This window comes from Pieris rapae, chromosome Z (genome assembly GCF_905147795.1).
Source record: "Pieris rapae chromosome Z, ilPieRapa1.1, whole genome shotgun sequence".
Classification (NCBI taxonomy): Eukaryota; Metazoa; Arthropoda; class Insecta; order Lepidoptera; family Pieridae; genus Pieris; species Pieris rapae.
Window position 1 is genome coordinate 7,029,439 of NC_059534.1, and position 26,791 is coordinate 7,056,229.

Here is a 26,791-nt window from a genome sequence, read left to right on the forward strand (position 1 = left end):
AGTCTTAAAACCGTGATCCGATGTTGTGCTGCCATTTCGTCCACAGCGTACTTATTCTTTTAAATACTCTGTGTACATCACTACACTTTTGTGGTATCATTATTTCACAAAATGACAGTAGCTAATGTCAGGAATTGAATTAAAATTCGTGGTATAGAAATTAGAATATCCGTCGTACTATGAAATATCTGTATTCTGTATCCTTTAGTGACTAATCTGTACCTATGAAAAAAGAAATGAGAAGTCAAATCGATCCAATATAGTATTTAATATTTACCTACTGGCTAGTGGATATCAATTACATCTAGAAGAAAGTCTTAAATCTGCATTCAGCATTGCCATCACAAGAGTTAGGTATGTTTGTATGTTCAATTGGCAGTATATATAGTATATTTTTAAATATGTCTGCATTCACTGGAATCTAAATGTTTTTTTAATATTTTAACGTGACTATTTCACAATGAATTTGTATTGTCATCGAATTTGATATAAAGGGAGAAATTAAAAGTACGTTTTCGTCAATCTTGGTTTGTGACTTTGTTATGTAACACCTTAGACCTTCTCATAGGTTATATACTTCTTTACAAGGTTTTTCTGCCATTTGATTACTTTTAAAGCTAGTGACGCTATTGCCATTCGACAAAACTTAGTTCTTAGATGCTAAGGCCAATATTGTTTTTCCATAGTAGTGGTATGTACTAAGTTTTTTTATTTCTAGGTTTATGGCGATACTTAGGTTTCTGCGTAGAAACCTAGTAAGCGTAACTTTCCCTACACTAACTGCAACATTTATTTGGCTTGACTGGAATCACACCAGGAACTGGAAGGCTCTATCAAAAAAACAGTAATATGGCCATCTTTGGAATCACTAGCCGCTACATGTGGTTTGCTGTGCCATTAACAGGCTTTTTCATTGGAAAGTATATAGATGACCAGGAAACACTAAGAATGACAAATTTTAGGGACAAATCTGCTCTTTTTGGTGGGAATGTTAAAGAAGGTGATGCTCCATCTTGGCCATGAATGTAATGAAATAGTCAAAATAAATGTAGTTTATTGAAATATCCTTGTTTTATTGTATTACTTTGCTACTAATAATATACTTACCTGATATTATGCTTAATACAGGCTTAGGGTTAAATATTTAATGTTTTGAAATGGTATTGTATATGTCAAAGCATGATGAATGATACCACCTGGTACATCTCTAATGGACCCATAATAATTCTAGCATTTATAGAAAAATAATATTTACTTTTAAATTTCTTATCTATTGTATATATGTTGTATGATAATTATCAAAAAAAGTTACTATTTTATCCCATGAGACATATTCTTGTTTGAATCAGACTTATCATTAAACTTAATAATTGCAGCATTATATGTATAATTTTTGTGTCGATGTGATTAAGAAAAGGAAAAGTTTGAAAGATTTAGTATTATATTTATTTTTATTGTGGAAATTAATTTTACATCACATTGTACGCTTTGCCATAGCATACCAAACAATAGCAAATGGAGCCCACCATCCTACTCCAAATAAGACACAGAATACTGCTGTAAAGACATATCTGAAAGTAAATTTATTATTAAAATTGATTGTTGTAGCTTGTAACTTTATAATTTTATTAATACTACATAAAATTGTGCATCACTTGACCTTTTAGAAAAAATAATTCAGAGATGGATTATTTTATTTGGAATGTTGTAAGCATAGTATATATCTAAAAAAAATATCTAAATTCACTTATTTTAAAGAAAACAACCTGTTAGGAGCAGAGAAAGGTAGATTATCAAATGGCTTTGTATATTCATCGTGATGCATTCTTATTATAGATCTTATAGGTGCTTGACTTGTTGGAACCATTTTCAAGAGAGCGCGCCCACGACCCCCTCCTTTTATGATATGACGGAGATAATGCATTAAGAAAAATTCTATATGTTGATCGTTTAACCACCAAAATGACGATTATGTCTTAAATAATCTGTAACAACAATGGTAACTTATAGTTATGAACATAAGATTTTCGAAATTGACATTATTTTCTAAAATGGAACTTTGAAGCAAATAAAACTTTTTAGAGTTTTATAACGACAAGAGATTTTTTAACGTAAGCAACATTCAATTAAACGCAGATCAAAGTCTATCAGCGATCGCATTTAATGATTACAAACATTTAAACTGTACTGGGTAAATAACCATGATGTGACTAGAAAACATACATAAAAGAGAATTAATCGCGACGAAAACATTTTTCTTTCATAAACGAATGCCTCTTTCCATAATTTGGCCGTTAAATCTCCTTATTGCCTAAATATAGGCAAAACCTATTGTTGTCACAAGTTTGATACGTAACTTTGCAGCAAAAAATATATTTCTCTGCATGTAACGATATTCATCAGCTATTGGTGTACTGGGCGGCGCGTAGACCGCGAAGAATCCGGTGGGGCGACCCGCGAGCTGCTCCAACGTCTCACCATGACCGCCAGGCCACGGTAGGTATGCGTAACCACGGGCGTAGACACGGTGCTGGCGGTAGACTTCGTAACCCGGCATACGAAGTCTAGATGTGGCGTCTAGAGTGTCTGAGAGCTGAGTACGTGTTTTAGATATGTGACCTTACCAGCGAGGCCACGCGCATTCAAATGTAGGAGCCGGAGGCTCCCCATCATCGGCTACTGCGGCCTCGGGTTGGACCCTTGAGGGTTTGTCTTAAGGAATGGAATGATAATCTTCATTTTTCAATGCTAAGGAATATTTTAATTATTTTTCATCATAAAAAGATACTATTTTTAAAAGTTAAAAAGGAAGGTATTTTTAGTCGAAACTGACTGACGACTGTGGTAAATAAAAAAAGTTACCTAATTCGAGTATTTTCTGTTTTATAAAGTGTACAAAAAATAGCTTTACATTTTCAAAAAAAATGTGTACAAATTAAATCAATGATATTTATTAGAAAGTATATAATTATGCAGAAACAAGCAAAATGAACTGAATGTCCATTAAAATTTATTTCATGCGGATAGCGCCATCTACTCTATTTGAATGTAACTTCGTTGTATTTTAAGTAGCAAAGTTGGTTCTAGTTTAATAAATTGTCTTTAATAGTAGGTAAAATATTCGCGTGTGGGTTCAATAGGGGACGCTGGGAACAACTATACTGATTTGGGTTGAAAGAAAAATATTTTTATTCTTTTTCAAGGTCATGCTTAAGTTACGGTTAACGTTTAAACCGTACAAAATAACTACGTTTACTCGAAAATCTTTTTTCTTTCATAATACCAGAAACGAATGCCCCCTTACGTAATTTAGCCGATAAAGGTCGCTATTGCCTAAGTATAGGCGAAATAATTCATATTTAGGTACTCTACGGCTAGCATTTGTTAGAGGGAGTGCGGCGATAAGGCTTTGTTGTGACCCGCTCCATCCAACAGAGAGGAAATGGCACCGAGAGGTTTTAGTGCGTAGGGTACTGTACCTGAGTCTGCGTGGATGGAATGCATAACAGCAATTTCCCACGCTAAAAGTGTCGGTTTAAAAAAATGTCAGTAAAATAGGAGCAGGAACGTGTTTCACCATACGGGATAATTACATAATTAAAATTTTTCACTAGCATAAATAAATGTAACAATATTTTCAATTCTCTTTATTTCGCAAGTACAATTATAACATCTATACAATGATTCTACGGCTAATTATAATGTATATTAGACACATGCATTTAAATAAAACACTTCATAAAAATAATTTGAATGATGATATCTACTCTACTAAACTAGTAATAGTGCTCAAAATTGCGTTCTTTTTTCATATAGAAATTTGGTTAAAATACGCGATTTTTACAGAACATGTCTAGTAGAATGGATAGTAATCATTGCAAAGAACAAATATTTTACGGAACACTATCATCACAAGAAAGGTAACTATTAATTAGAATTAAACTAATTATATAAATATTTTCGAATGATATGAACGTAATTTTAGTAAAATAATTCTTTTATTAATAGTAAACAAAAAAAAATATGGTAATTCTGTTACGTTTATTTTTATTTTTAATACAAGCTTTAAACAATTTAGTAAAGATTCTGGGTATTTGCAACTGCAGTAAAATATCGTTTCTTATAAAACCTTGATTAGGATATTACTTTAAATTAATAATACAGATTTTTTTAGCACGCCTAGATCCCAGTATACACCACATTCTCTGCCCATGTTTCGGATGCAAGATCTATTTTATATATTATGGAGATATTATGGAGCATTCTCTATTTCCATAAAATATTGGCATTCACAATTTAAACCTCTCTTGGCAGCTAAGAGAGGTTTTTTACGGAGATTCTTTCTATTCCTCCCTAGCCTCTAGGCGACGCTGTTATATACTTATAACGAGCACAAATTATAACATGTTCCCGGATCCTTTTATATTGCATGCTTTATATTAAAATGATTTATATTTCAAATACTATATTCTGTCCTAAAAATAATACCCCACGATAATGTTCAGCAATCACAGATAATAAAGTGGTGTGTAGTGTAAAACGCAACACGAGCTCTACAGAGTTACGAGGCTCTTTCGTATAAAAACTATACGCTTGCGACAGATAAGATTGTGATGAAAATAATTTCATAAGGTTACACCATATATAGTTTTAGTCTTTGGTATATTTTATACTTATACTAAATTGCATTGTATTTTATGGAGAATAAAAATCCGGCCGCCACAACAACGTAAGACGGAACGCCCCCTAAATAAGGCAATATCTTTTGTTAAACTAAGAAAAACGGTTTTAACTGGATTATATTTATGAATACCGTTTTGTTTTGTCCTCTGTGCTACGTGTGTTGTCAGACAGAAAAACTCATTTTAATTTTCTGTAGGAAAACAAACTAAAAAACAATCAGTTCTTTACTTCATTTTAAATATACCTACGCGCACAGGACCTTTTACATTTTTTGATATACATATGTATATACACAAGTTACGTACATAAATCATATAACTATTTACTAAATGTATTATGATTGCACTTTGTAACATAACTAATTTTTATCTATTTACACTAAACATTTTCATTCCCATAAATGAAGATATAAACTTGATGCAAATGAGAAAGCTTTATTTAAAATAACCTATAAATAACCCACATTTATTGTTAAAATAAATAAATATGCCTTTACCAATTTTTAAGTATTATATTAATTTGATTATAGGATTGTTACAACTAATTATTTCAATAACCTACATAAATAATACCTCTACTTAATGTTTATGAGTAGGTATTTATTATTTATTTACAAAATTTTGATAAAAAGACTAGTCTTGCGATTGCCTAACTTTTAAATATAAATAAATAAATAAACCAACATAAATAAATCTTTGAGTTGAATATATTCATAAATAAAATAACAGCAAAGTATGTGTTACTGACTTCATACCTCAAAATTATAATTCCATACAAAAAAATATCAACGTCTCGATTTGGATTCTACTTAAATGGCAATGCCATCGAAGTCGGTCACTCCTAATAAGGTTCTTATTAAAGTTTAATTTGGCGTTAATAAGTAAAAAATAATTCATTGAGATCGATTACTTTTTCAGACAAACCCTTTTACGACAGCATGGTTTCGGTTTAAAGTTAAAATCTACCCTCGCATGGACAATTTACCGTCGGCACCGCGTCCAACTCGATCTCAACTCCCTCGATCAAAAGTAACTATACTCAGTGGCATTATCTGAACAGACGAATATTTTAAGTACCAATAGGAGTATAGCTATGTTATTTTTTATCGGAAAAATTATACAGAAATATATGATTCAATATAACTTTATAACACAACCGTTGAACTTTAAAGTAACAGTTTATCATTGCTTAATACTGGTTGGATAGGTCGTATATGTCTGTTCAGAAAGATGGTCATGCGTAATGTGGATATGTCCCCAGATGCGATGCGACGTGGGGAGGAGCCATTGAATGTGGCGAGTAGAGGTTGCTGCCACCACCGCCCCAATTACTCCAAGATGCTGATGGAAATATTGACGCTGGAACAAAGGCTAAAATGAGTTAGTGAACGAGCTCACTTAGACACGCAAGTAGTATTTTCAATGCGTTTGGCTCATACCGTTGTTATATGAATTCGTATCTTTCATGTATATATAACAAAGAAATTTGCTATAATTTATATTTAGTCGCTTAAGTTTATAGTATTAAGTTTACAAATTTAAAGTACATATAAATGTCGTCGTAAGTTCCTGTTAAAGTTAACAGACATATAGTAATGCAATGTATATATGCCTCCAGTATTTAATCACCTGCTAAAATAAATCACAACGAATATTCGCAGAAGACGCATCGCAATAGCAAACAATATAATGTGCATCTTTCCAAAAGATTTATACAGTAATTTGATGTAATTTAAAAATTTGCCAGAATACTTACGAGTCTAATACCTATTGTATAAAATTATTTAACTGTTATATAAATTTTTATTCAGCGTACGTATACAATTTAAAATATACTTTTAAATAGACTACATCGGCAGTCAAAATATTTATTCCATTAAGTCAAGTACGTAAAGCCAAACTCGTGGCGATGACAAGCTGTTTCGAGGAGCGTGCTAATATTTGTGCCAGTGAATGTTCGGGTATTAGCACCAAATGCAGATTACACCCGGCTGCATTTGAAGGGTGCATTATATTAAAATGTCCCAGTGGCAGAAAAAAACAACATCTTTGTTAGGAAATAAACGTGTTATAAACTTATTTGTTATGACCACAACGAAATTTAATGAGAGTATCTGCGAATTTAATATTACAATGATTAAAAATTTAAATTTGAATACATCACAGTTATTTATTATAAATCTTTTGAAAAAATATACACTTCGCTCAAATGCTTGACTGTTGTGATATAATTACCTGTTGACGTTGGCATCGCTGCATGTGGTGCCATGAAGGAAGATAACTTCGCCGAATGATGATATGAGCTCATAAATAGGTCGCTCTGGTATTTGTACGCCTGGTCTGTGGCCGCCGGCTGGGTTGCAGCTGCTAACCCTTGGAAGTCAAACTTGTATGCGTACCGCTTGCCGTGAACCTTCGTCATTATGTTCTTGTCGTAGTAATATCTGTACATAAATATTTTATTAAAAAACGTACATATACGAACAAACACAAGAAAGTAATTATAAATGCAAATGTTTTACGTCGCAGCATTGCACACATACATGGGTACCCATTAAATCGCAAAGGCTGTGAAGACCGCATTGCTAATGTTACCTTAGGGCTCGACTCAGTTTATCGTAGTTCATGTTTGGTTTGGACTTCCGTTCACCCCATCGCCGCGCCACTTCATCTGGATCTGTTAGTTTAAACTCTCCATTTGTGCCTTCCCAAGTGATGCAGCCTGCATTGCTCGAGTCACTGAGTAGTTCAAGAAGAAATTGCCATAACTGAATTTGTCCTGAGCCTGAAAATATACAAGCCGAATTAAAATTGGTTTGTGTTTGATTTACGTTATAATAAGAATCTTATTGCATTAGAAGGGTATTTATGGAATATTCGAAATTTAAAACGTGCTAGATTTATATTTTACTTGGTATTAAGATTATTTTAGACATATTATCTAATAATATAATATTTGATATTAAATAAATCTATAACAATAATAAAGTTATACAGACAATAGAGTTAACGACTTGAACACTATCTAAAGATTTTACTATCACCAACCCTATCATTACGCAGTCATAAAACGGTAGTTATGCCACGTTATACCGCGCCCGGCATTGCGCCTTTCAAATAAATAATAGTTCCTTGAATCGATTAGGGATAAAGCGACTACATGACACGACATTCGATTATAAGTATTGGGCTGCCATTTTACTTTCGGAACGCCCTTTTATCATTAGTACTTGCAAAACAATAACCATAATTCAACACGTACGAGGTGTTATATTTTTTACGTTTGGAATTTAGTAAAATTTTTTGTAAAAGATATTTCCAACATGTTTTTTTGAAGATTTTATAGAAATTCGAAAATACTTCTTATACAATGAACAGAAAAAGAGAGATGAATCGATACTCATCGATTGCTTTTGGCAAAGTTGTGTATGGGCACGCTGGGAAAGGATGGTGAACAGTTCCTCTAATCCAAAGGAAGTAACCTCGACCCATCTCGCTCTACTGACTAGCCGAAGCGTGAAGGTCCCTAGGACCTAACCTAAATAGGTTCTAAGGAAATAGAAATGGAGATCCTTGTAGTATCAAACAATATATCACCTTGTCAAATCTTATAGATACTAGTAAAGTAAATATTGAAACTTTACAAAATATTAAAGTCTTACCATCAGGTAATATTATTATCTAATAAAATGGAAGACAATCAAAAGTTTAAAACTTTCTTTTTCAACTAATTAAGCCCAATGAACACGCCAGAGCTGAAAATCGAAGGCTTCTACCACAAAACTGCCTGTTTTCTTTTTCCACACCACGTGAATGGTGAACATTTAAAAAGCCTTTGGGACAATAATGTAATGCCCAGTTAAAGTAAATACCATTGCACACTAGTATAATAAATCAAAATTCGAGCAAATAAAGTAAGATCAGAACTGTTTATTAGTTGCTAAAAAAGACGTTTTATTTACATTACATTCAATTGCCTAACAATAGGCTTAGTAATTTTATAATAATTTAGTAATAGTTTGTGTACTTACGGGATATTAATTGGCATTTTGTCGTAAATCCCAAACGATCATTAATTGCGAGTCATAAAATCGATGGGGCACAACAGACAATGCATCAACCGAAGCGAGATGCGAGAGAAAACGTTGTGACTAACATAATCGATCACGGTATAAATCACCGAGATGCCACGCTCGTGTGAACTCGGCTTTTTCGTGAAGTACAGTCGTCACGAAATTTTGATCAGCGATTTTAATTTTATTTCTAGTTATTGACTTTATAATTTTTTTAATTTATAATTTCGCATATGTTAACAGTATAGAGAATACTTAACATATATACAATTAAATAATTAAAGAATTTTTGATATGTCTTTAATACTTTTAGTCCTGGATCTTTGGGAATACAGGAACAACTAAATTGCCTTGTGGGTTAAAATGCTATTGAAGCGGAGGTAAACGTCTGTTCACTACGCGGATTCCTTGTTATATAACCTTTATTATTTATAACTTTTCTTTAGGACAGTACTTGGTTCGCATTCTAGACGATTGCGTTTAGCTTAAGTCGTGCGTGTTGTAACATAGCCGCCCAATATACTGACATGCTTTCAGGGATTCATATATACCACTTGTGAAAGACATGTGGACATACAATACTTATGTTAGAGAATAATACCTTTTTCTTATTTTGTATAATTCATGTTTTTTTTAATATCTAATACATTTTGTCATTACATTTTAATTTGGGGTAACCATTATTTAGCGATAAGATAAAGTGAAAATAATAAATAATAATTAAGTACATAAATAAAATAATTATTATTTTTCAAAAATTTTCAAAAATTCACAAGACTTCAATGCAATATTGGCATATTGATAACAGTCGCCTAATCCTCGTTAAACAGTAAGCTTTAAGCGTTTGTTCTGTATCAATAAACAAATGTTTTTCGTTTCCTTATCCTGCGTACTATAATTAACGTCTTTTAGCCCTCGGAGTATAAAGTTAATATGGTTAAAGACAGGTGAGTTGGCCTATGCCCGTAAAAAGCAGAAAGCAATTACACCCAGCGGTGGCACGTGCTTTTAATTGTCTCACTGAAATTACAACACCCCGACTCCGGCCTACGTCATGTTCAATCACGCTAAATTATACCTTAGAATTTACTAAATAAACTTGATTTTTATTTTAAAACCTTAACATTTATTTAGCAATTGTAACCTTTTATGTTGTTTTATTTAAATCTCAATACTTAATTTAAAAGTTTTTTGTCTCATTAAATAAAAGGCTCTATAGATGTGTAATATTATAGTTATAAACTTTTAGGCCATTGGGAAGGTTTGCGTTTATGTTTTCTTTCAAGAGTCTATTTATATGGTGTCTTTTTTTATACAACAGAGGCAAACGGGCAGGAGGCTCACCTGATGTTAAGTGATACCGGCGCCTATAGACACTCTCACTGCCCGAGGGCTGGCGCGTGCCTTGCCGGCCTTTTAAGATTTGGTACGCTATTTTCTTGAATGACCCTAAGTTGAATTGGGTCGGTAAAAGAAGTATCGAGTGTCCATGGGCGGCGGTATCACGTAACATCAGGTGAGCCTCCTGCCAGTTTGCCCCCTGTTCTATATAAAAAATAATAGATCTTTGTTTCAATTTGCTGTAATTTTATTTATATATATTTGTTATATATTGGCCACTTAACAATACATTCCGTGATATCTCCAATCAAATGTTAAGTCGAACAGGGGCTGTTATCGCGATTTTGCGTGTTAACCCAAACCCCTGTTCTCACAGTCACCCGCTTACTCTTGACTTTATCACTTTCACCTATGTGGGGCCAGAATCATTTTAATTAGCCACCTGATTCATATCCTGCCCCATACTATGGGAAACTTGAAACGAAAATAATAATACAGATCAATACATATGTTAATAATTGTGGCAATGTTTTTGTTAAATACGATTATATGTATTATTCGTTATTTTTACGAAATAAATATTGTTATCTTTGGTTTTAATTTTTTCATGAAGATATCATACATTTTGAAACTTAAAAACTTGACATACTTCAAGATACAGATAAGTAAGAGCATTAAAGTTTAAGTTGTAGGATATTTTTTTTTATATTATTAACGTTGTGAGCGACTGTAATATGGAAGTGTCTTTTATTGACCACCCTTAGTAAAATAAATTATTATAATTTATAAACAATTAGCGTACCTGAATTAGCAAGACGACTGCTGGTGGGTCCAAACATCTGATATGGATCTGCAATACATAAATATGATTGAAATCACTTCATTTGTGTATGCGTGGTATGCCGATAAGTGTTTATCAATGTGCCGAACGTTGGCAAGCTAGTGTAAATAAAACATAATTCATAAAACATTTATAAATTAACAAAAATAATCTAGTCTTTTTTTATTGTTGGGAAATCAATTTACTGACCCCCGCCTCAGGGTAACGATTTAAAAGTGACGCGGGGAGTGTGGGGTTCAGTCCGTATGGTGCAATGGACACCTATCCACTAAAACCAAACAGCCCGATCTGTTCGCTATGTTCAGGAGGCGACGTAACAGCTTCCCTTAATCCGTGTCTCCGTCATGAGCGTCAGAGTTGCCCAATCCAGTGCGAAGGACACAGTGGAGTACGTGCGTAATCACGTCGTCGTCTTCCAGGCGATTTTTTGCATTGCTGGTCGGCGTCTGGGTTACACTCCCGAAACCTTTCCGCATTCTCTTCTGAACGCTTTGAAAGTGTTCCACGGGCCGTCACTGTCAGACTCCACCACAACTTTCACTGTAAGGGACAGATTCAAACCGAAGGTGGTGGTTAGTAAGCTACGTTCAGAGCTCCGGAAAAACCTCTAAAGTGTGTTGCGCTATGTCGTCTGCGAAACCACACTGGTGACAAAAGAGGGATGCCTCCCTCCTGGCAAACCTTTGAAAGTATCCACCGAAACATCCGTGGCCTGTGAGAACCCGAACGGGTCGGTAAGAAAGTGCCCCCCCACTTCTATTTACCGACAAGTTGAGCACTGGACGTATAGATGTAATTGTCCAGACTCCTGCCCTGTGATCTTGTAACTCATCCATCCATTTCTGAAGGACGATGGGGCTTCTCGTCTCCAACTCTTTATGTGTTCAGGATGGGGGTCAAAACCCCTACTTCTACTATCTGCTTTTAGCCTGAATAGAATCTGGCTAGGGCAGCCGCTTTGAGATAAATAACCTAACCTAACCTAAAAGGGATCTATTTCTCGAAACGAGAATGATAAAATAATTTACAATTGAATGTGGTAAAAACTAAAGGGCTCATATTGGCTTCAAGTGTTCGATGATTGTTAACATTTTGTTTACGCCTAATGATTAACTAAAATATATGCACTTAACTAATGATAGCCTACATTACCGGCGGTACAATTTTTTAAAAGACTGGGCCACAAATTTCTGTATCTATTTCGAGATATATTTTTTTTCTAAAAGACTACATTCTAGTAAATCAGTATTCTGTGCCTGATGTCAAATACTTTGGGTCTAAGAGCGAGTGTTAAATAGCACATAGATAGTACTTTGTATACAATTTCAGGAATGAGTCTCATACGCTGAAGGCACTAGGCCAACACTGCTCATACATAATACAGGGCATGGTAAAATCTAATTTTGCCATTAATATATCACTCTGCCACATAGACCACAGATAGTAGTTTCCTTGACAACTAACTACCAACACGGGCCGAAAAAAGTCAGATACAGTGCATAGATTGCATTTTAAACACTCGTAATGAGATCGACCCGTACGTGTAGCCTGCTAAATTAGCATAGATAGTATGGGGTTCATACTGTTTGTCGCAAAACTAGACCAACATAGAACACTATGAAAGATTCTCTGAGATTCAGTAATGATAAACATTTTATATTTAATTATGTAAATTATTTAAAACAACAAAACTCTTTAAAAATAAAAACGCTTCCGTTTTTATTTTTAAATATACCATGATGATGTTATGTTCCAAAATAAACGTATTTTATTTTATGTGTCATTTGTTTTTGGCAATTTACGGCAAATCCAAAAAAAAAACTTATGTCTATGCGATTAACAACACCTCAGATTCGTAGATGGGACTTAGGCGCAAATTGTGACTCCCGTATGTAAAAACTGATTGAACTTTAATATATTGGAGTCGCAGGTCAAGCTCAGTCTCGTTTGTGAATCTTCCTTAGCGCATAAGTATGACTTTCGTATGTCAAAGTCTATTAAGTTGTTGACATTAGAATTAGGAACTATTTGTTTCTTCTTTATTGAAATTAAAACAAAGAAGTCAATTTTGAAAGCAAATCTGTATAGATTTATTTTATTTACTACCATTCATCTAAATATTTAATAGTATCCAATACATTATATGTAATTTTCTATATCTTATCTACTATAAAAAGTACCCTGTATGAATGTATCTCAAACGTCTCTGACTAACGAAAAACTACGCTAAAACACTTTTGAATTCAGCTGTCATTGTACTAAATTAAAGACAAAAGAGCCCCTAACCAGGGTCGCTATTGTTACTGATATAAAATAAAATAGTAATTGTTAATGACACTTGTGAAGTCGTGGGTTGTAAAGCACAGTACTGTGACTAAAACTGGAACCATGACTAACACAAAATGTGCTATAAAATCTTATAAAATTAGGGACAGAAGTAGTTTCAAGTTGATATTAAAGAGAGCTTTGTTCTCGTACTTAATAAATATAAATGCTATACATTTTAAAGACCTATTTCCATTTTAAATTTAACAATAGTATTTTTAATAATTTGAATATTATAGATATATATGTACTAAACGCAAACTAACTTAAATAAAAAAAAAAAACAATTTGCCGCGTGAATTTTAAGTTTTTTGGCAAGACCTTTCACACCTCTTTGATTATTTTAGTAAGTTTACATAATTAGAATAAATTATACGACCAAAGCTTCTGCCCCACATATAGGGCATAGTACTATAGTAAATAAAGTCAAGTAAGTCATTAACTTCCTTATTATCTTTTATTTTGAAACACTACCATGCACACCCAAATAATAATACCTTTATAGACAAATTTTGTTAATAAATGTGATATCTTTTATCGAAATCGAGAACAATTTGCTAAGTATGCAATACTGCAAAGTGAAAGTAAACATTTCCTGTAAACATGTTCATAACTTTTTAGCATTGACATTGAAATTAACATAATACAAAAGAAAAGGAATTTAAACTTTGACACAATAATGTGGCGCAAGTCACAAGATCTCATGAAAAAAAGTGAAGTTTATGCGTATTTTTGCTGCCTCAATTAATGCCTCATAGGGTTAGCACAGCATCTCATACAGCCGAAGTAACTCGACAGTTAAACCCATGTTTTAAGATTGCCATTGATTAAAACCATTTCATCGGTTACGTATGAGTATAATATCATATGAAATACATTCATTTGTTTTAATAGAACCGACTCCATAACGCACTAAATAGTATTAAGAATATTTCTTATTTACAACAGATTTGAATAATTTACGATACTTGTTTAATTTATATTAATCTAAGTTTTGCAAAGTTTGGCGCATTCATTGATTACTCCTTCGGTTTTTCTGAAGTCGGTTAATCGCTACCTCTCTTAATTTAAACACGTAACTTTTTCACGCAAGTTGTGTTCGTGCATGGAATTTCTTTCATACTTCTTTGATATTTAACTAAACAATATTTTCCTCGATAATGTTGTAAATTCATAGGATTTCATTACATGACGTAGGTATATATAGAAAAAGCTCCGCTCAGATGTTAAATGTTTTGTACTCCGCCATTCAGCCGTATTTTAACTACCTATATTGTTTATTTCTATTGATAATTCTGTGCGTTTTTAAACAAATGAACACCTAGATTTTTAGAAGTTATGAACCCTATTAACCGCCTACGCAAAACACCCTCAACGGGATCCATTACTTTTTACAGACAAGTGCCTGATAGCAGCATATCTATTAGAAATCATATGTGAGAAATCAAAACCGAAGTGCATGACTTGTTTGAATAAAAGTTAAAGCAGGGGTTTACACAGTGTTAGGGTGCGGCCCGATGTAATCTTGATGATTATGATAAATGACCCGCCAGGGACCGATTGTCGGGTTAATTTTAACTAAAGATTATTAAGAAACTATTTATAATTTTACAAACAAAACTTTATTTGGATTAATTGATTCCCGTCAAGTTTTAATATGGACTATTAGTAGTTATATTGAGCAAATTTATGTTCTAAGGTCAGAACAGTGGCTAAAGCGTTAAAAAATTTTCCCCCTATCAACAGTATTAAAAGTAGAGCTTTTATATGAGAGGGTTTATAAGGTAAATATCTATTTATAGATCAGATAAGAATCAATTTGTAAGATATGGGTCGACTACTATTCTACAATGTTTTTATAAAGCAAGTAGTAAGTTGATTTTAATAGGAAACTGAAAAAAACAGATTTTTAATTTTTGCCAAAGGCAAATGTACCCACTTTTAATAAATTTAAACCTATTGTTTTCGTATAAAATATAAGGACGAAGCTAAGGAGTCTGATTACCCCTGACATTGACTACCCGGACGCAGTGATTATATTTATAAGCGGACAAAAGGCACGAGGCTACAATTTGAAATGATTGGCTCTCTTGACGTCTGATACAGATTTAATGGCGCGGAAACGTATTCTAATCCATTTGCATCGCTTTGTGATTGGTGCCTTTCAAAAATAATTGCAAAGCAGCGTAATCTTTTGAAAAGACAATTTGACATTTTAAGCATAAAGAAACTATGTACATAAAGTTTTCAGACCAAACTGTGTTTGACCATCAGCATGTTTATATAATTGTTCCCAGATTACTCCTGTTTTAAGTTCAGACCATTCAAAGCCAACGAAGTTACTTTTTATTTAAAACGAAAATTTTCATACATATGCAATGAAATCGTTATGTTTAAATAATATACCTATCACGTATACACTGTAGGTACATGTATAGAGTCGACAAAGTGATTACATTTTCCATTTCGATTCCAAATTGATGGGACGAGCTCAGTTCTGCTACCGATTTATTCGTTTATATGATTGTTTTTCTCATTTAAGGGTGGTATAATTCGATATTGCATCAGTTGTCGTAGAAATTTTGACAAAATCATCTGACAGTCGTTGTATTAATACTTTGATTCGTTTATTAGTTGTGCGATTAGGTCAATTATAGAGACTACTGTGTTGAGTTAAACAGTACTTATAGATTTGTATAAATTTTTTTTTAATAGGAATAAGGTCCGAAAGGGAATGAAAGACCTTTACCCGTGTAATGGTACTTATAGCTCCTGTATAGGAATATCAAAGCCTATTTGAATTTGAACTGAAATGTAGCACTTCACCACAAGGTTAAACCCTTTACATTTATTTCTGTACTTTTAATTAATTAATTATTAATGTAAGCAATAATAATAATTTAAAGAAATACACTATTTATCGTATAAAAATGGTACGTTCATGAAATAAATATAATGTGTATGAAGATCGTTTTATCTTCAAACTGTTTGTTGAGATACGATGTACTTTATTCTCTGTAGTTCTAGTGAGCCCCCGTGGAGTTGGGAGAACGCTCCATCGCCTCCCTGCTTGGTCAACAATACATTCTTACAGCAAACACAACACCCTCATATGAAATTTATTGTGCCACTATATTGGCTGAATAGGACATTTCTGGACATCTGAGAGTTATTTTACAACTGCAGTTATTTAAAGCTTTCTTAAGAGGTTTTGATGGGAGATTAATTTCGATCGAATTAAGGATTAAGAGAAAATTAATGTTTGAAAAATTTACGCCAAAAATTTTATAATACAAATATTAATTAATTTTAATATCGTATCTAATTACACTACTGTTTTCATATTTATTAATTTGATTTCTTAATATTTCTACTTAAATCGGAGAACTAACTTCAATTACCTATATATTTTTTTTTTAATCATAGACAGCCTGCTGACCGGCACATGCCGTTGATTTTTGGATTTGAGACATGCCGGGTTCCTTACAATATTTTCTTTCTCCATACGAGTATTAGATGCCGACATAGAGAGAAAGTTTATTAGCGCACATCCGGGGACCGATGCTACCAGCTCAGAGGTGAGAGAAGCACGCTGAAGCTATTAGGCGCTACTGTTATTTAAACTATAATATAACTACGAAAGCATTACAAATTGAAATCACCTCTTGACAATACCAATCTGTTCAATAGGGCTTCGGTACTTAACACTAACCGAGATTCCGCTTTAATTGCCTGGATCAAGGAAAGTGGTCTCAAAGAGGACTCCCGAGTCACGTATGGTGTTTGTTGTAACGAAATCATTGCGAGGCTAATTCCCGGAGCACTTCGAACCCCTTCGAACGATCTCTGCTCGCCAAATGAACCTCGTAATGTCCGCCTTTCTACTGTAATTACGAACCCATTATCAACACTAATCTTTTAGTAACTCAAATATAAAGTAACGCAAGAACAACCGCTATTACCCTTGCTATGCGGTCTATTTTCTTATGTCGCGTGTAACTCTTCGTGAAAGGTGTTTTTTTTTTAGAAACTAGAAACAGTTCTTATTACGATAGCCTTAAATCCAAAATCGCCAATCATGCGTGAAAGCAAATGAAAATAGACCTTGCTACACGGTAATATGTATTTTATTCCATCACACTTATTTGTGCACCACTGAGGGTTAGTAGAGGCTAGAAGGAGTTAATGCGTTACACACAAAAGGCCAAATCACGACCCTCCCCGATCGTGGGGCTCCACCGGCTAAAGAGAAATTTGTATTCCAATTATGACGCTATAGACGATTAAAAGTGTTGGTCATTTGGCGTGGCAGTCATGAAATTTTAACGTTTTTTTTTTTTAGTTTTTATAATACAAAGGAATTTTTATATATTTGGCATCAACTGGCTTACTTAGGGCGCGGTTTCTTTACATTTATTTTTAACTGTAACTAGCTTATAATTTTTATGACATAACTTCAGTCAGTCAGTACTTGGTAATTGTTTAATTGAAAGAATTAGTTTACCTTGTCTGTGAATATTTTCTATCGCTCCATATTGTCGTATCTTTCAGAAATACCGTTAATAGACAATGAAATAGCTCGCTGCGGCAATAAAATACCAATAAAAGGATAATTAATCGATTTCAGTGCATTACCGGTACACGGGAGTTAGGGGAAACAAAATGTGGCCCCACTAGCATTAGTCGTTTGATTGCAATACGAGCCCCAATCTGGGATTCAATAAAGCAAGCCCGCCAGATATATTTTGACATTTCTATTTGTTAAGACATGATTACTGGAGATTACTGGCTTTTATTCTGAGTCTTTTCTTTTATTCGTTTTTATGGGATTATTTAAAAAGACAATCCAATCGATAAAACATGTATTTAGTTCTATTAAAAATAACGTTGTAATTTGACAAATGTTGCTACTATTTTAACAGTTTTTTATTTAGTATGATTATTTTCCGTGTGATTTTTATTTATTTACTTAGCCCCTGTTTACAAAGCGTGTTTGCGTAACGCGGTTTGTTCTAGGGTGGGTCCGATCAAACGTCAAGCAAACTGTTGGCAATAACATTGTCTTTTGGAGGCACAATTAGACTGATGTCAGCGATCATGGCTCACGAACTTAATTGAATAGTGGTTGATAAATTATTGAGGGATATCATATGGTACTGAATACTAAAACTCTGTAATCAATATATTTACAGACTAATTACAGTTAGAATAGGACCTTGATAGAACAGAAGATGCAAGAAGTTTTATCTTACTTGTCTTAAGTTTCTAATTATTGGTAGTTACTTATTGAAAGTTTTGTACGTACTGCATATCATTGTCAACGAATATTGAGTAGCAATAGTGTATTGCCCTAATGGCTATGAGTGGGAATAGTTTAAAGGGTAACATTCCAAGCGCTAACAAAAATCAAGTGTCAAAATTGGTGAAAGGCAGCTGGAGACAGGAAAATATAGGGAATTGTGGAGTTCCTTGAAAGAGGCTTTTCCCCGTTGGGGGAGGTCTATAAAATTAAAATAGAATTTTTTAAATTAAAGTTTTGCTGTAGTTGTACCTGATACGTGTACAACATTCTGTTTGCATTTATGTGGAATTAAATAAAGTTTCATTATTTTGATGTTAAAATAAATACCTATTCAGTCTATTGATGCACCCTATTAAAATTAGTAGATTTAAAAAAAAACTCTTATGCTCTTTATGAATGTGTTACTCCTCTCTGGAGTGTAAAACTAGTATGGAGATCTGAGGAGACCGCAATGCATACAGATCCTGTGAACAAATAAGAATTCCCGCTTTGGTCACAGTGTAATCTGAGACGTGCAATGTTAAGAGGCACGCGTCGAACACGCGCAAACACCCTACGCCGTAATGAAATGGATATCTGACAGTCTGTCAGAATTGTTGATAGAACCATAAACACTAAAATCATTTCACTAGAATATTTGACAAATATTTTGAAAAATATGGCATTTTTAGCTTTGTTTGAGTCTCTCGGTAAATGTTGAATTTAGTATACAACATTTTAATACATAGCCTTTGTAAACAAAAAGCAGTGTGGTTCTGTGTTTTTTTTGCTCGTCAGCTTAAATAGTTTCTCTTCCATAAGAAGTTTTGCAGACTTTGTGGAGTTAAAGTTTTTTCATACTTACTGTTATAATCTAGTCTACTTGTGTATAATATCTATAATATCAGTCACTATATTTTTATAGGATTATTAAAAATATTCAAATATCGTATTTATTTAAATCCAACAACTCAGCTACGCAGTGCCCGTTTACATAACAATATTATTAGACTACATAAAACAGTGCAGATTTTAATAAAATAAAAAATCTAAACTGTTTCTTTAAAACTTTATTGCGACTTACCCTTTAGTAGAATTAACCTATAGTTTTCTACAATATAGTTTAACTTGAGGATAGATAATCATATAGGATATCAGGGGCCACTAGGCACTTGGTGTTCAGATTAATTAAAAAATCGTACTTATGTAGTGAAAGTAAACCATACCCACAGCGACGTAGTTTCAGTAACTGAATATATAAACTCCAAATGCGAATGCTCAAACACGTCGTCTCAAGAAATGTGATTCATGTAAAAATGAAGACAGAGGAATTTTTAAATACTGAAAAATACTGCCAATAACAGAAAGAGTAAATAAATGTCTTCTAGCCGAGGACATACATAAACTAAATCAAAAAACTACTTTTATATGCATTAGTCGCGCTCCTATACAAGACTGCTATGGTTACATTAATACAAACCACAGCGGTTTTCTAATGTAACATTTTGTGATATATTATATTATTTTGTAAAATAAAGAAAGAAAGAAAGAAAGAAAGAAAGAAGAAAGAAATAACTTTATTAGACACAAAATACAATAATTGTTTCTATAAAGTAGAGTGCTCTGGCCCCCACACTAGGATTCCCTGTGTTGTGGGCAGCCAGTCTCTTCCTTTTACATCTAAACGTTACTTAATTAATTAATTTTACTTAACAAATTTATACCTATTCTATTTTTTTACGATAAGAATGTTTTCTGTGTTAGTATATGACAGCTTAACAAGATATTTTTTGAGTTTTTTAGTGAAAGTATGAAGTAGAATTTTTGAAATGTTAGTAATAATTTTATTTTTAATAAGGTGGTTAAAGATGAATGGACCTCGGAAGGAGAAAAAGCGTTGAGCGAAGAAAGTGCGTTTTTTAGGATGCTTATATAAAGGTTTGCGTTTGGTTAGATTTGGTGTAGGGGGTGTTTGTTTCCAAAAAAGCCTGCATATTGCCATTAAATAAAGTTGTCTTACAGTTAGGAGCCCTGCTTCGCTGTACAATTTTGAAGTTGAGTAGCGGAAAGGTTTTCTGAAGGATATTTTAAGAATGGCACGTTGGGTGCGCTCAATTTTCAGCATCGAGGACAATGCCGCTCCACCCCATACCGATATGCAGTAAGATAATATCGACTGGCATAATGCAGTATACACTATCTTGGTTGTATGTGGGTCAGAAGGTTTTCTAAGGCGTTTGAAAACATTTATAAGTTTGCGAACTCGTGAACATAGATAGTTTATTTGAGGGCTCCAACAAAGCCTTGAATCTATAATTAATCCCAGGTATTTGGTTGTTTTCGTGGGTTCCAGGAGAGGACAGTTACATTTGTTGCGAGGGTTCAGACATGAGTGTAATTTAATAGGGGGGATAGGGTTTGGTTTGCTGGTTTTCGAGATGTGGAAACATATGTATTTGGTCTTAGACGTATTTAGAGAAAAAATAACATAAGGCTGTAAAGTTATAAAATTGGTATTAGTGAATTATATCAGGTATTGAAAGGATTTTAAGGGCCTATTCGGTCGCCAAACTCCAAAAAAGTACATTGTTTCTTTCCATTTTTTGTCATGGTTTCTTAATGTTGGCTGAATGGAAAAAATATATGGTGGAGTTGAGTAGTTTATGTATCCATTTTGAAAGATTAATATACGATTAAAATAACTTCGCTCGATAGAAAAAATCCAAACATAGCCAATGTCAATACAATTTTATGACGCAAATTTATATTGAACATTATTTGTAAAATTACACGATATATTTTATCGCAAGGCAAGTAATCCATTTGAAGAAAACAAATTGTCAAAATTACATTAATTTTATGTTTTAGATAACTAATTATTATTATGAGCCGGCGGCTCCAGTTCTCCACTGCCCACCGCAGTCCATCCCGAGTTTGACACAGCGATTCGTGGAGGGATAGGGCCTTAATAGAAAATTTTGCTTTTATTCTCTCCAGAAAATCAATAATGTTAGGTAATAGTGTTTTTTAAATATGCGTAATTTTTAAAATTCAACACTCACGAGGTAGATTAGTCAGTTACGTATTCAACTTAATCATCGGAAGCACACATCAATCACAAAAACAATGAATTGTACCATACATTATAATGTGATATTTATTGTATATTTTTTCATTGCCATTTTGACCCTCCCTTCAAGAATATGTTTGGATACAAAGGACGGAGGAACAAATAAATGTGCCCAGGGTAACTGACCGTGGACAACAAACATACGAAGCTTGACCGAGCTTGCAAGCAATAAAATTTATAGTTATCTCCTTTGAATGTTATAAATTTTTTCGATAAATAATGGGAATATTCGGTTGGTAAGATAGGGCTTGTACCATAGACAAGTTTATTATTCTTAAAATACTAATAACAATAAAGCAGCCATTTACAGAAAGAAAAATTGCAATTTTATTTAGCGATGTTCATTTCATTATAGTGACCATAAATTGATAATTGCCACATAACTGAAACCATGACTTTTGTGACTTAAAAATTATCTAGTAACGGTCCAACCGTAAATTGGCCTCAGGTCGCACGCGTTTTTTTAGATAATTTTGTTTTTTAGACCAGTTGGCGATCTGCCTTCAGTCTGACACAACAAACGGTGTGCTTTCACAATGGGAGCCAATGCTAACTGCGGACATATAAATAGAATTTTAGAAAGAAAATTCACTTCATCAGGAATAAGGATCGCACGCTTAAGACGCTAACGTCCGAACCAAATAATTAATCCACGACTGTCACGGTCTGATCTCAGTTTGAAAACCAGCTGAGATCAGACCGTGATATTCGATCGATCTCCTAACTGCATCCCAATAACCAAATCTTACAAAAACAATCCATTTTTGGCGACGGACCGAATGCAATACCTGCGCTCTTTTCATTCATATTTGATAATCAATATAAACCAAATAAAACCGTACAAATAATATTAAATATACATGTCTATGTTTAAAACATATCAAATAGCTTTTTAAGTATTTTAAAAACTGGTGTAAGTTAAAATCCTAAGATAGGATATTGGCACAGTTGAACTGTCACTTTCATACAAGGTCTATCCGCATACACCGTTCCGACCTACCATGGATAGCTTGTATCTACATATGGCTATTACAATCCGTTGAGTGGTTATTGGCACACTTTTATCACTATTTGGATTAAGATGTCTATCTCAGATGGATAAATGGAAATGAGATAGGTTTTTGGTTTTGGGCGTTAACCAACACCCCTCTTGTAAGTCACATGTAGTAAATAGGATAGAAACGAAGAAAATGTTTTATAAGTATTATCTATATTAATTTAGTGCTACAATCTTTTCTTGTTCACGTACATAACTAGAGTTGTATAATTAATAAACAGTTTATAATCTTACAAACTATTATTCTATTTTAGCATGTTCAGGTTTGAGATGACCCCTTTATTTTAATGTCTAGATAAAACTAACATCAAATTTGATTTGAACAATACACATATTATTCACAATATAAACATAAACAAAATATAATTAAAGTATTTTAACTTGAAGTATTCCTTCGTTCCTTTTTGTTAAATTCTAATAACAATTTAGTTACTACAATTGAAGAGTTTATAAATAAGAGAAATGCGAATAAAGGATTATACTAATAAAACTATTTGGTAAGTATTAAAAGAATTCACTCTTACCTGGCTGCCTCAGATGTGTATGTGCATCCAGTGTGGATTTTGACATCGCCGATAACGAATTTGTTCCATAGCCTAGAACGAGGAAAATTAACATAGAGTAAATTTACAAAACTTTGAGGTTAAGCTGTTATGTCTCGTTTTAGGATTGATATAATGGCACGAGAGTGATAAGGACAACGATATTTCAGAATAAATAGACGAATAGGAATAAGTTCACAATGTCTATGTTTATTACGGAGAAAGATGTAAGTAAATTTCATTTAGCGGCTTGAGTTATTTTTTGATGCATACTGTACGCTAATATTATTATAGAACTAGGGGTAGTAGAATCTCAAGATGTTATGTAAAACCGCTTTTCATGGACACTCACAATGTCCGAAGCCTTGCGAGTAGTTGTTTGTTCTTTAAGAATTCGTACGCTCTTCTCTTGTTTCTTAATAGGCAAGGAGGTGGTCAGACTTGTGGGACACACTTCGAGTTTCCTTCGCCGCGCAAGAAAGTCTTAATTGCGAACATAATATTTATATAAGTCGAAATTGATGTACAACCAGGGTTGGAACGGTACGTAATGACCAATACTTTTCAATTTATAGTAATTAAGACAATACTAAAACCAAATAAAATTAAGGCATACTTTTGCTTTTGACATAATCACCAGCAAATTGTTTTATAATTAACACGGCCACCTCATCAACGCGCCTGGGGCGTTGGAATCAGTGAAGATAATACAGGCCAATGTTCTTTAGGGGATGACATCGCCTCAGGCAAAGCGAACTGTGGTATCACTGAAATTTGAATCTTATTACACGTGAATAAGGTTATTTTCGGCATGTGTCATAATTCAAAGTTTATATTCTCTTTGATGCTCACAATAGGATTTCACGCGCCGTTAGTGTTAGAGCAACATTGTGGAAACTCCTTTTGATTTCGGTGCATTTTTGATTTCATGTTCTACGCTCATTTGATATTGGGAGTTATCCTAAATCATCGCGCATTGTTTGATTTTGAAATTGTCCTGTTATTTAAATTTATCGGTCAATTTACACCAGTAAGTGCAAAGTGTTATTACGTATGCATGAAAAATGAACGTTTAAATTTCAAAGTACAATAATAACAAATAAATTACTGATTTGTTTGAAACAGTGGATTTGAGGACAATGTTAAGTTCAATCAATATAGTATATGATTTTATCTTCTCAGTTCTTAATATACAGAATTAAATAAACACTAAGCGTATGTTGACAGGCACTTTATAGCTAATATGAAGGCATCGTAAAATAATAAAAGAAATAAATTCTACAATATTGTTTGGAAGAAGGCTGATGTTACATATGTAACATCAGCCTTCTTCCAAACCAATTTTTAGTGGATTTTTAAATATCATCAGTGTGAAATAGAAAAAATGTATATCCATTTTGTTCTATGCTATACATTTTCACTGCTTGTTTGCGAATACACTATCCCTCAGCATCGATCAACTATGTAATTCGATAGTATACTGAGTTATTTTGCCTTTATTCAGTCTCGCATACTATTTTACTCAAACTAGTATGATTATTTTGGATTCTCTTCAAAGGATGAATATTTTAACATTCCAATGTTATTTAGAGTACGGATTTTATCAAAATCTTCTTATACGTTTTACGACGGACTAGTTTTCACTTTAAAATTAATTAAATTTAAACAAATGTTTTCTAAGAAAAAATAGCTTCAAAATCTGATTGCCGGTCCTGTATGGATTCAATAAAGTCAAAGATCCAAAAATCGATATCTCAGTCACGGAATAGTAATTCTTATTGCTCATAAATATATAATAATGCCTCCCGTTACATGCGTTTGCCCCATATTATTCATTTTGTTAGTCACAAAAATTACGTGATAAGGCGCCTACGGCTGTATTTGCAAACTGGCGCCTTTGTCAAATGTTTTCACACGAGCCCTTTGATCTGACTATAACTCGGTGGTTATAAACCCTTTGTAGATTATAGTTCGCTCCACTTAACATGCTTAGCTATTGCTAAACAAGAAATTTACGAACAACGCACGGTCCGAAATCGTATTATTATTTTAACACAAAAAATAATAATAATAAGCTTTTATATTAACCCAAATTTTACAGAAGTGGTTGGTTTTACTGTTTATATGTTTGTAGTATTAGAATTTGTCTTAAGAGTAATCCAATTTTTGTTTTTTTTTAGGTAAGATGCAGTCACTTTCTGCTGGCAAAATCAACGAGCTGATGACAACTGCTTACGATCATCCGCCCTTTGGGACCTGTGCAAGCGTGTCGTTCGTAGGGACCAAACCTAACTAACCGTTTGTCCGTTAGTCTGTTGTCTTAAACCTAATTATTAGAAAGCCAACCATCGAAAGCTCTTTGCTTTATCTTACTTCTGCGGCCGTAAATTTTTTGACGTCCTACTAAAACACGGTAGAAGCTTGGTGTCCAAAACCACTTTCTTTGTTTTAAATTATTATCGCCTTTTACAATTTTTTACTCAGATACTAGAAAATATGCCGTAATTAACAAACATATACCATTATTTTGTATTTTACGGGCAACTGTTTCAAGTTTGTCATAATGGACGTAAGCCATCTTCAATCTTCTGCAACTCTCAGTATATATAATATTATTTTTAATAAATAAAATAAATTAATACTCAGTAAATTAAGACCCTAATATAAAACTTGAGGTTATAACGTCGTGTATGTGTTTCACTGATCGAGTATAAAGGTGGTAAAAATAGCATGTTCTAATCAAATGCTTTAAACTGTTGAATTATAAAACCTAATGATATTTAAAACAATAAATTATAAGTCGGATAACGTTGTGATTCTCATTTTAAATTACAAATCTCTGCTTTAATATACCATAGAAACGTATAGCACTCGTTTTCGCTTCACGGCACGCAAAACAATAGGGGCTTACGGCTACCCTACAGGGCCTGAAGCAATTTACCCGACAGACTATCCCTTTCACGCTAACTTAAATCGGATAAGAGCGAAGAGTACAGAAAACTTACAGGAATACCACTTTCAGTTAATTTTCGTAGCCGCCGTTCGCTCTTTTCAACAAAGCCCCAGTTTTAACAAATCTTTTCTCTTTGCGACTTTCCTTAACGAAAAACCTCCCAGTTATGTAAATTACTGGGAGGTTTTTCGATTATTAAAAAAAATGAGATTTTTCATAGTATAGTTTTTTTAAAACTGTTGTTACAACTCAATAACCAAGTAACCGGCAAATTAAGTCATTAGAGGCGTCACCGTACAAATCGCAGATAATGAATAGTATTTAGTTAAAATAATGTCGCCCCATATTTATAATTTATGGGGTCATGGTGTAAAGGTTAAAAATGAGGGCTTATTTGTTATAATTTTGGGCAACTACTTATAACTAATGCCTAATATTTAATGTTTATTCATCTTTATACACTAACAATTGCTCTCTATATAATAATGATATTTTTTTTCTAAATGTGATGGGATGTATTTTTTTTTAATATAGTCGCAAACATTTCTATCAATTTTTTGGACGTA

General features: G+C 33.2%; 2 protein-coding genes across 4 annotated transcripts in view; one reads left to right on the forward strand and one right to left on the reverse strand.

Moving 5' to 3' along the window:
* The first annotated feature begins 123 nt into the window (after nucleotides 1–123).
* Nucleotides 124–1,062, forward strand: LOC110999594. Of its 2 annotated transcripts, none has more exons than XM_022268731.2 (2): nucleotides 124–354; nucleotides 719–1,062. In XM_022268731.2, exon 2 carries the CDS (start codon nucleotides 850–852, stop codon nucleotides 1,021–1,023), a length of 174 nt encoding a protein of 57 aa, XP_022124423.1. In that variant the 5' UTR covers nucleotides 124–354; nucleotides 719–849; the 3' UTR covers nucleotides 1,024–1,062. The 2 variants fall into 2 exon arrangements, with proteins under 2 accessions (XP_022124423.1, XP_022124429.1); XM_022268737.2 differs by lacking the exon at nucleotides 124–354 and adding an exon at nucleotides 383–507.
* Nucleotides 1,063–3,648: 2,586 nt separating this feature from the next.
* LOC111001046 (DNA-binding protein D-ETS-3) overlaps nucleotides 3,649–26,791 on the reverse strand; it is a 57,145-nt gene continuing 34,002 nt past the window's right edge. For both annotated transcript variants that reach the window (XM_045634180.1, XM_022270743.2), the window contains exons 5-9: nucleotides 23,255–23,326; nucleotides 10,899–10,946; nucleotides 7,278–7,467; nucleotides 6,918–7,126; nucleotides 3,649–6,041 (exon numbers count right to left, since the gene is read on the reverse strand). In XM_045634180.1, coding sequence (XP_045490136.1) covers nucleotides 5,917–6,041; nucleotides 6,918–7,126; nucleotides 7,278–7,467; nucleotides 10,899–10,946; nucleotides 23,255–23,326 — 644 coding nt within the window. In that variant the 3' untranslated portion in view covers nucleotides 3,649–5,916. The remainder of the gene's footprint in view (nucleotides 6,042–6,917; nucleotides 7,127–7,277; nucleotides 7,468–10,898; nucleotides 10,947–23,254; nucleotides 23,327–26,791) is intronic.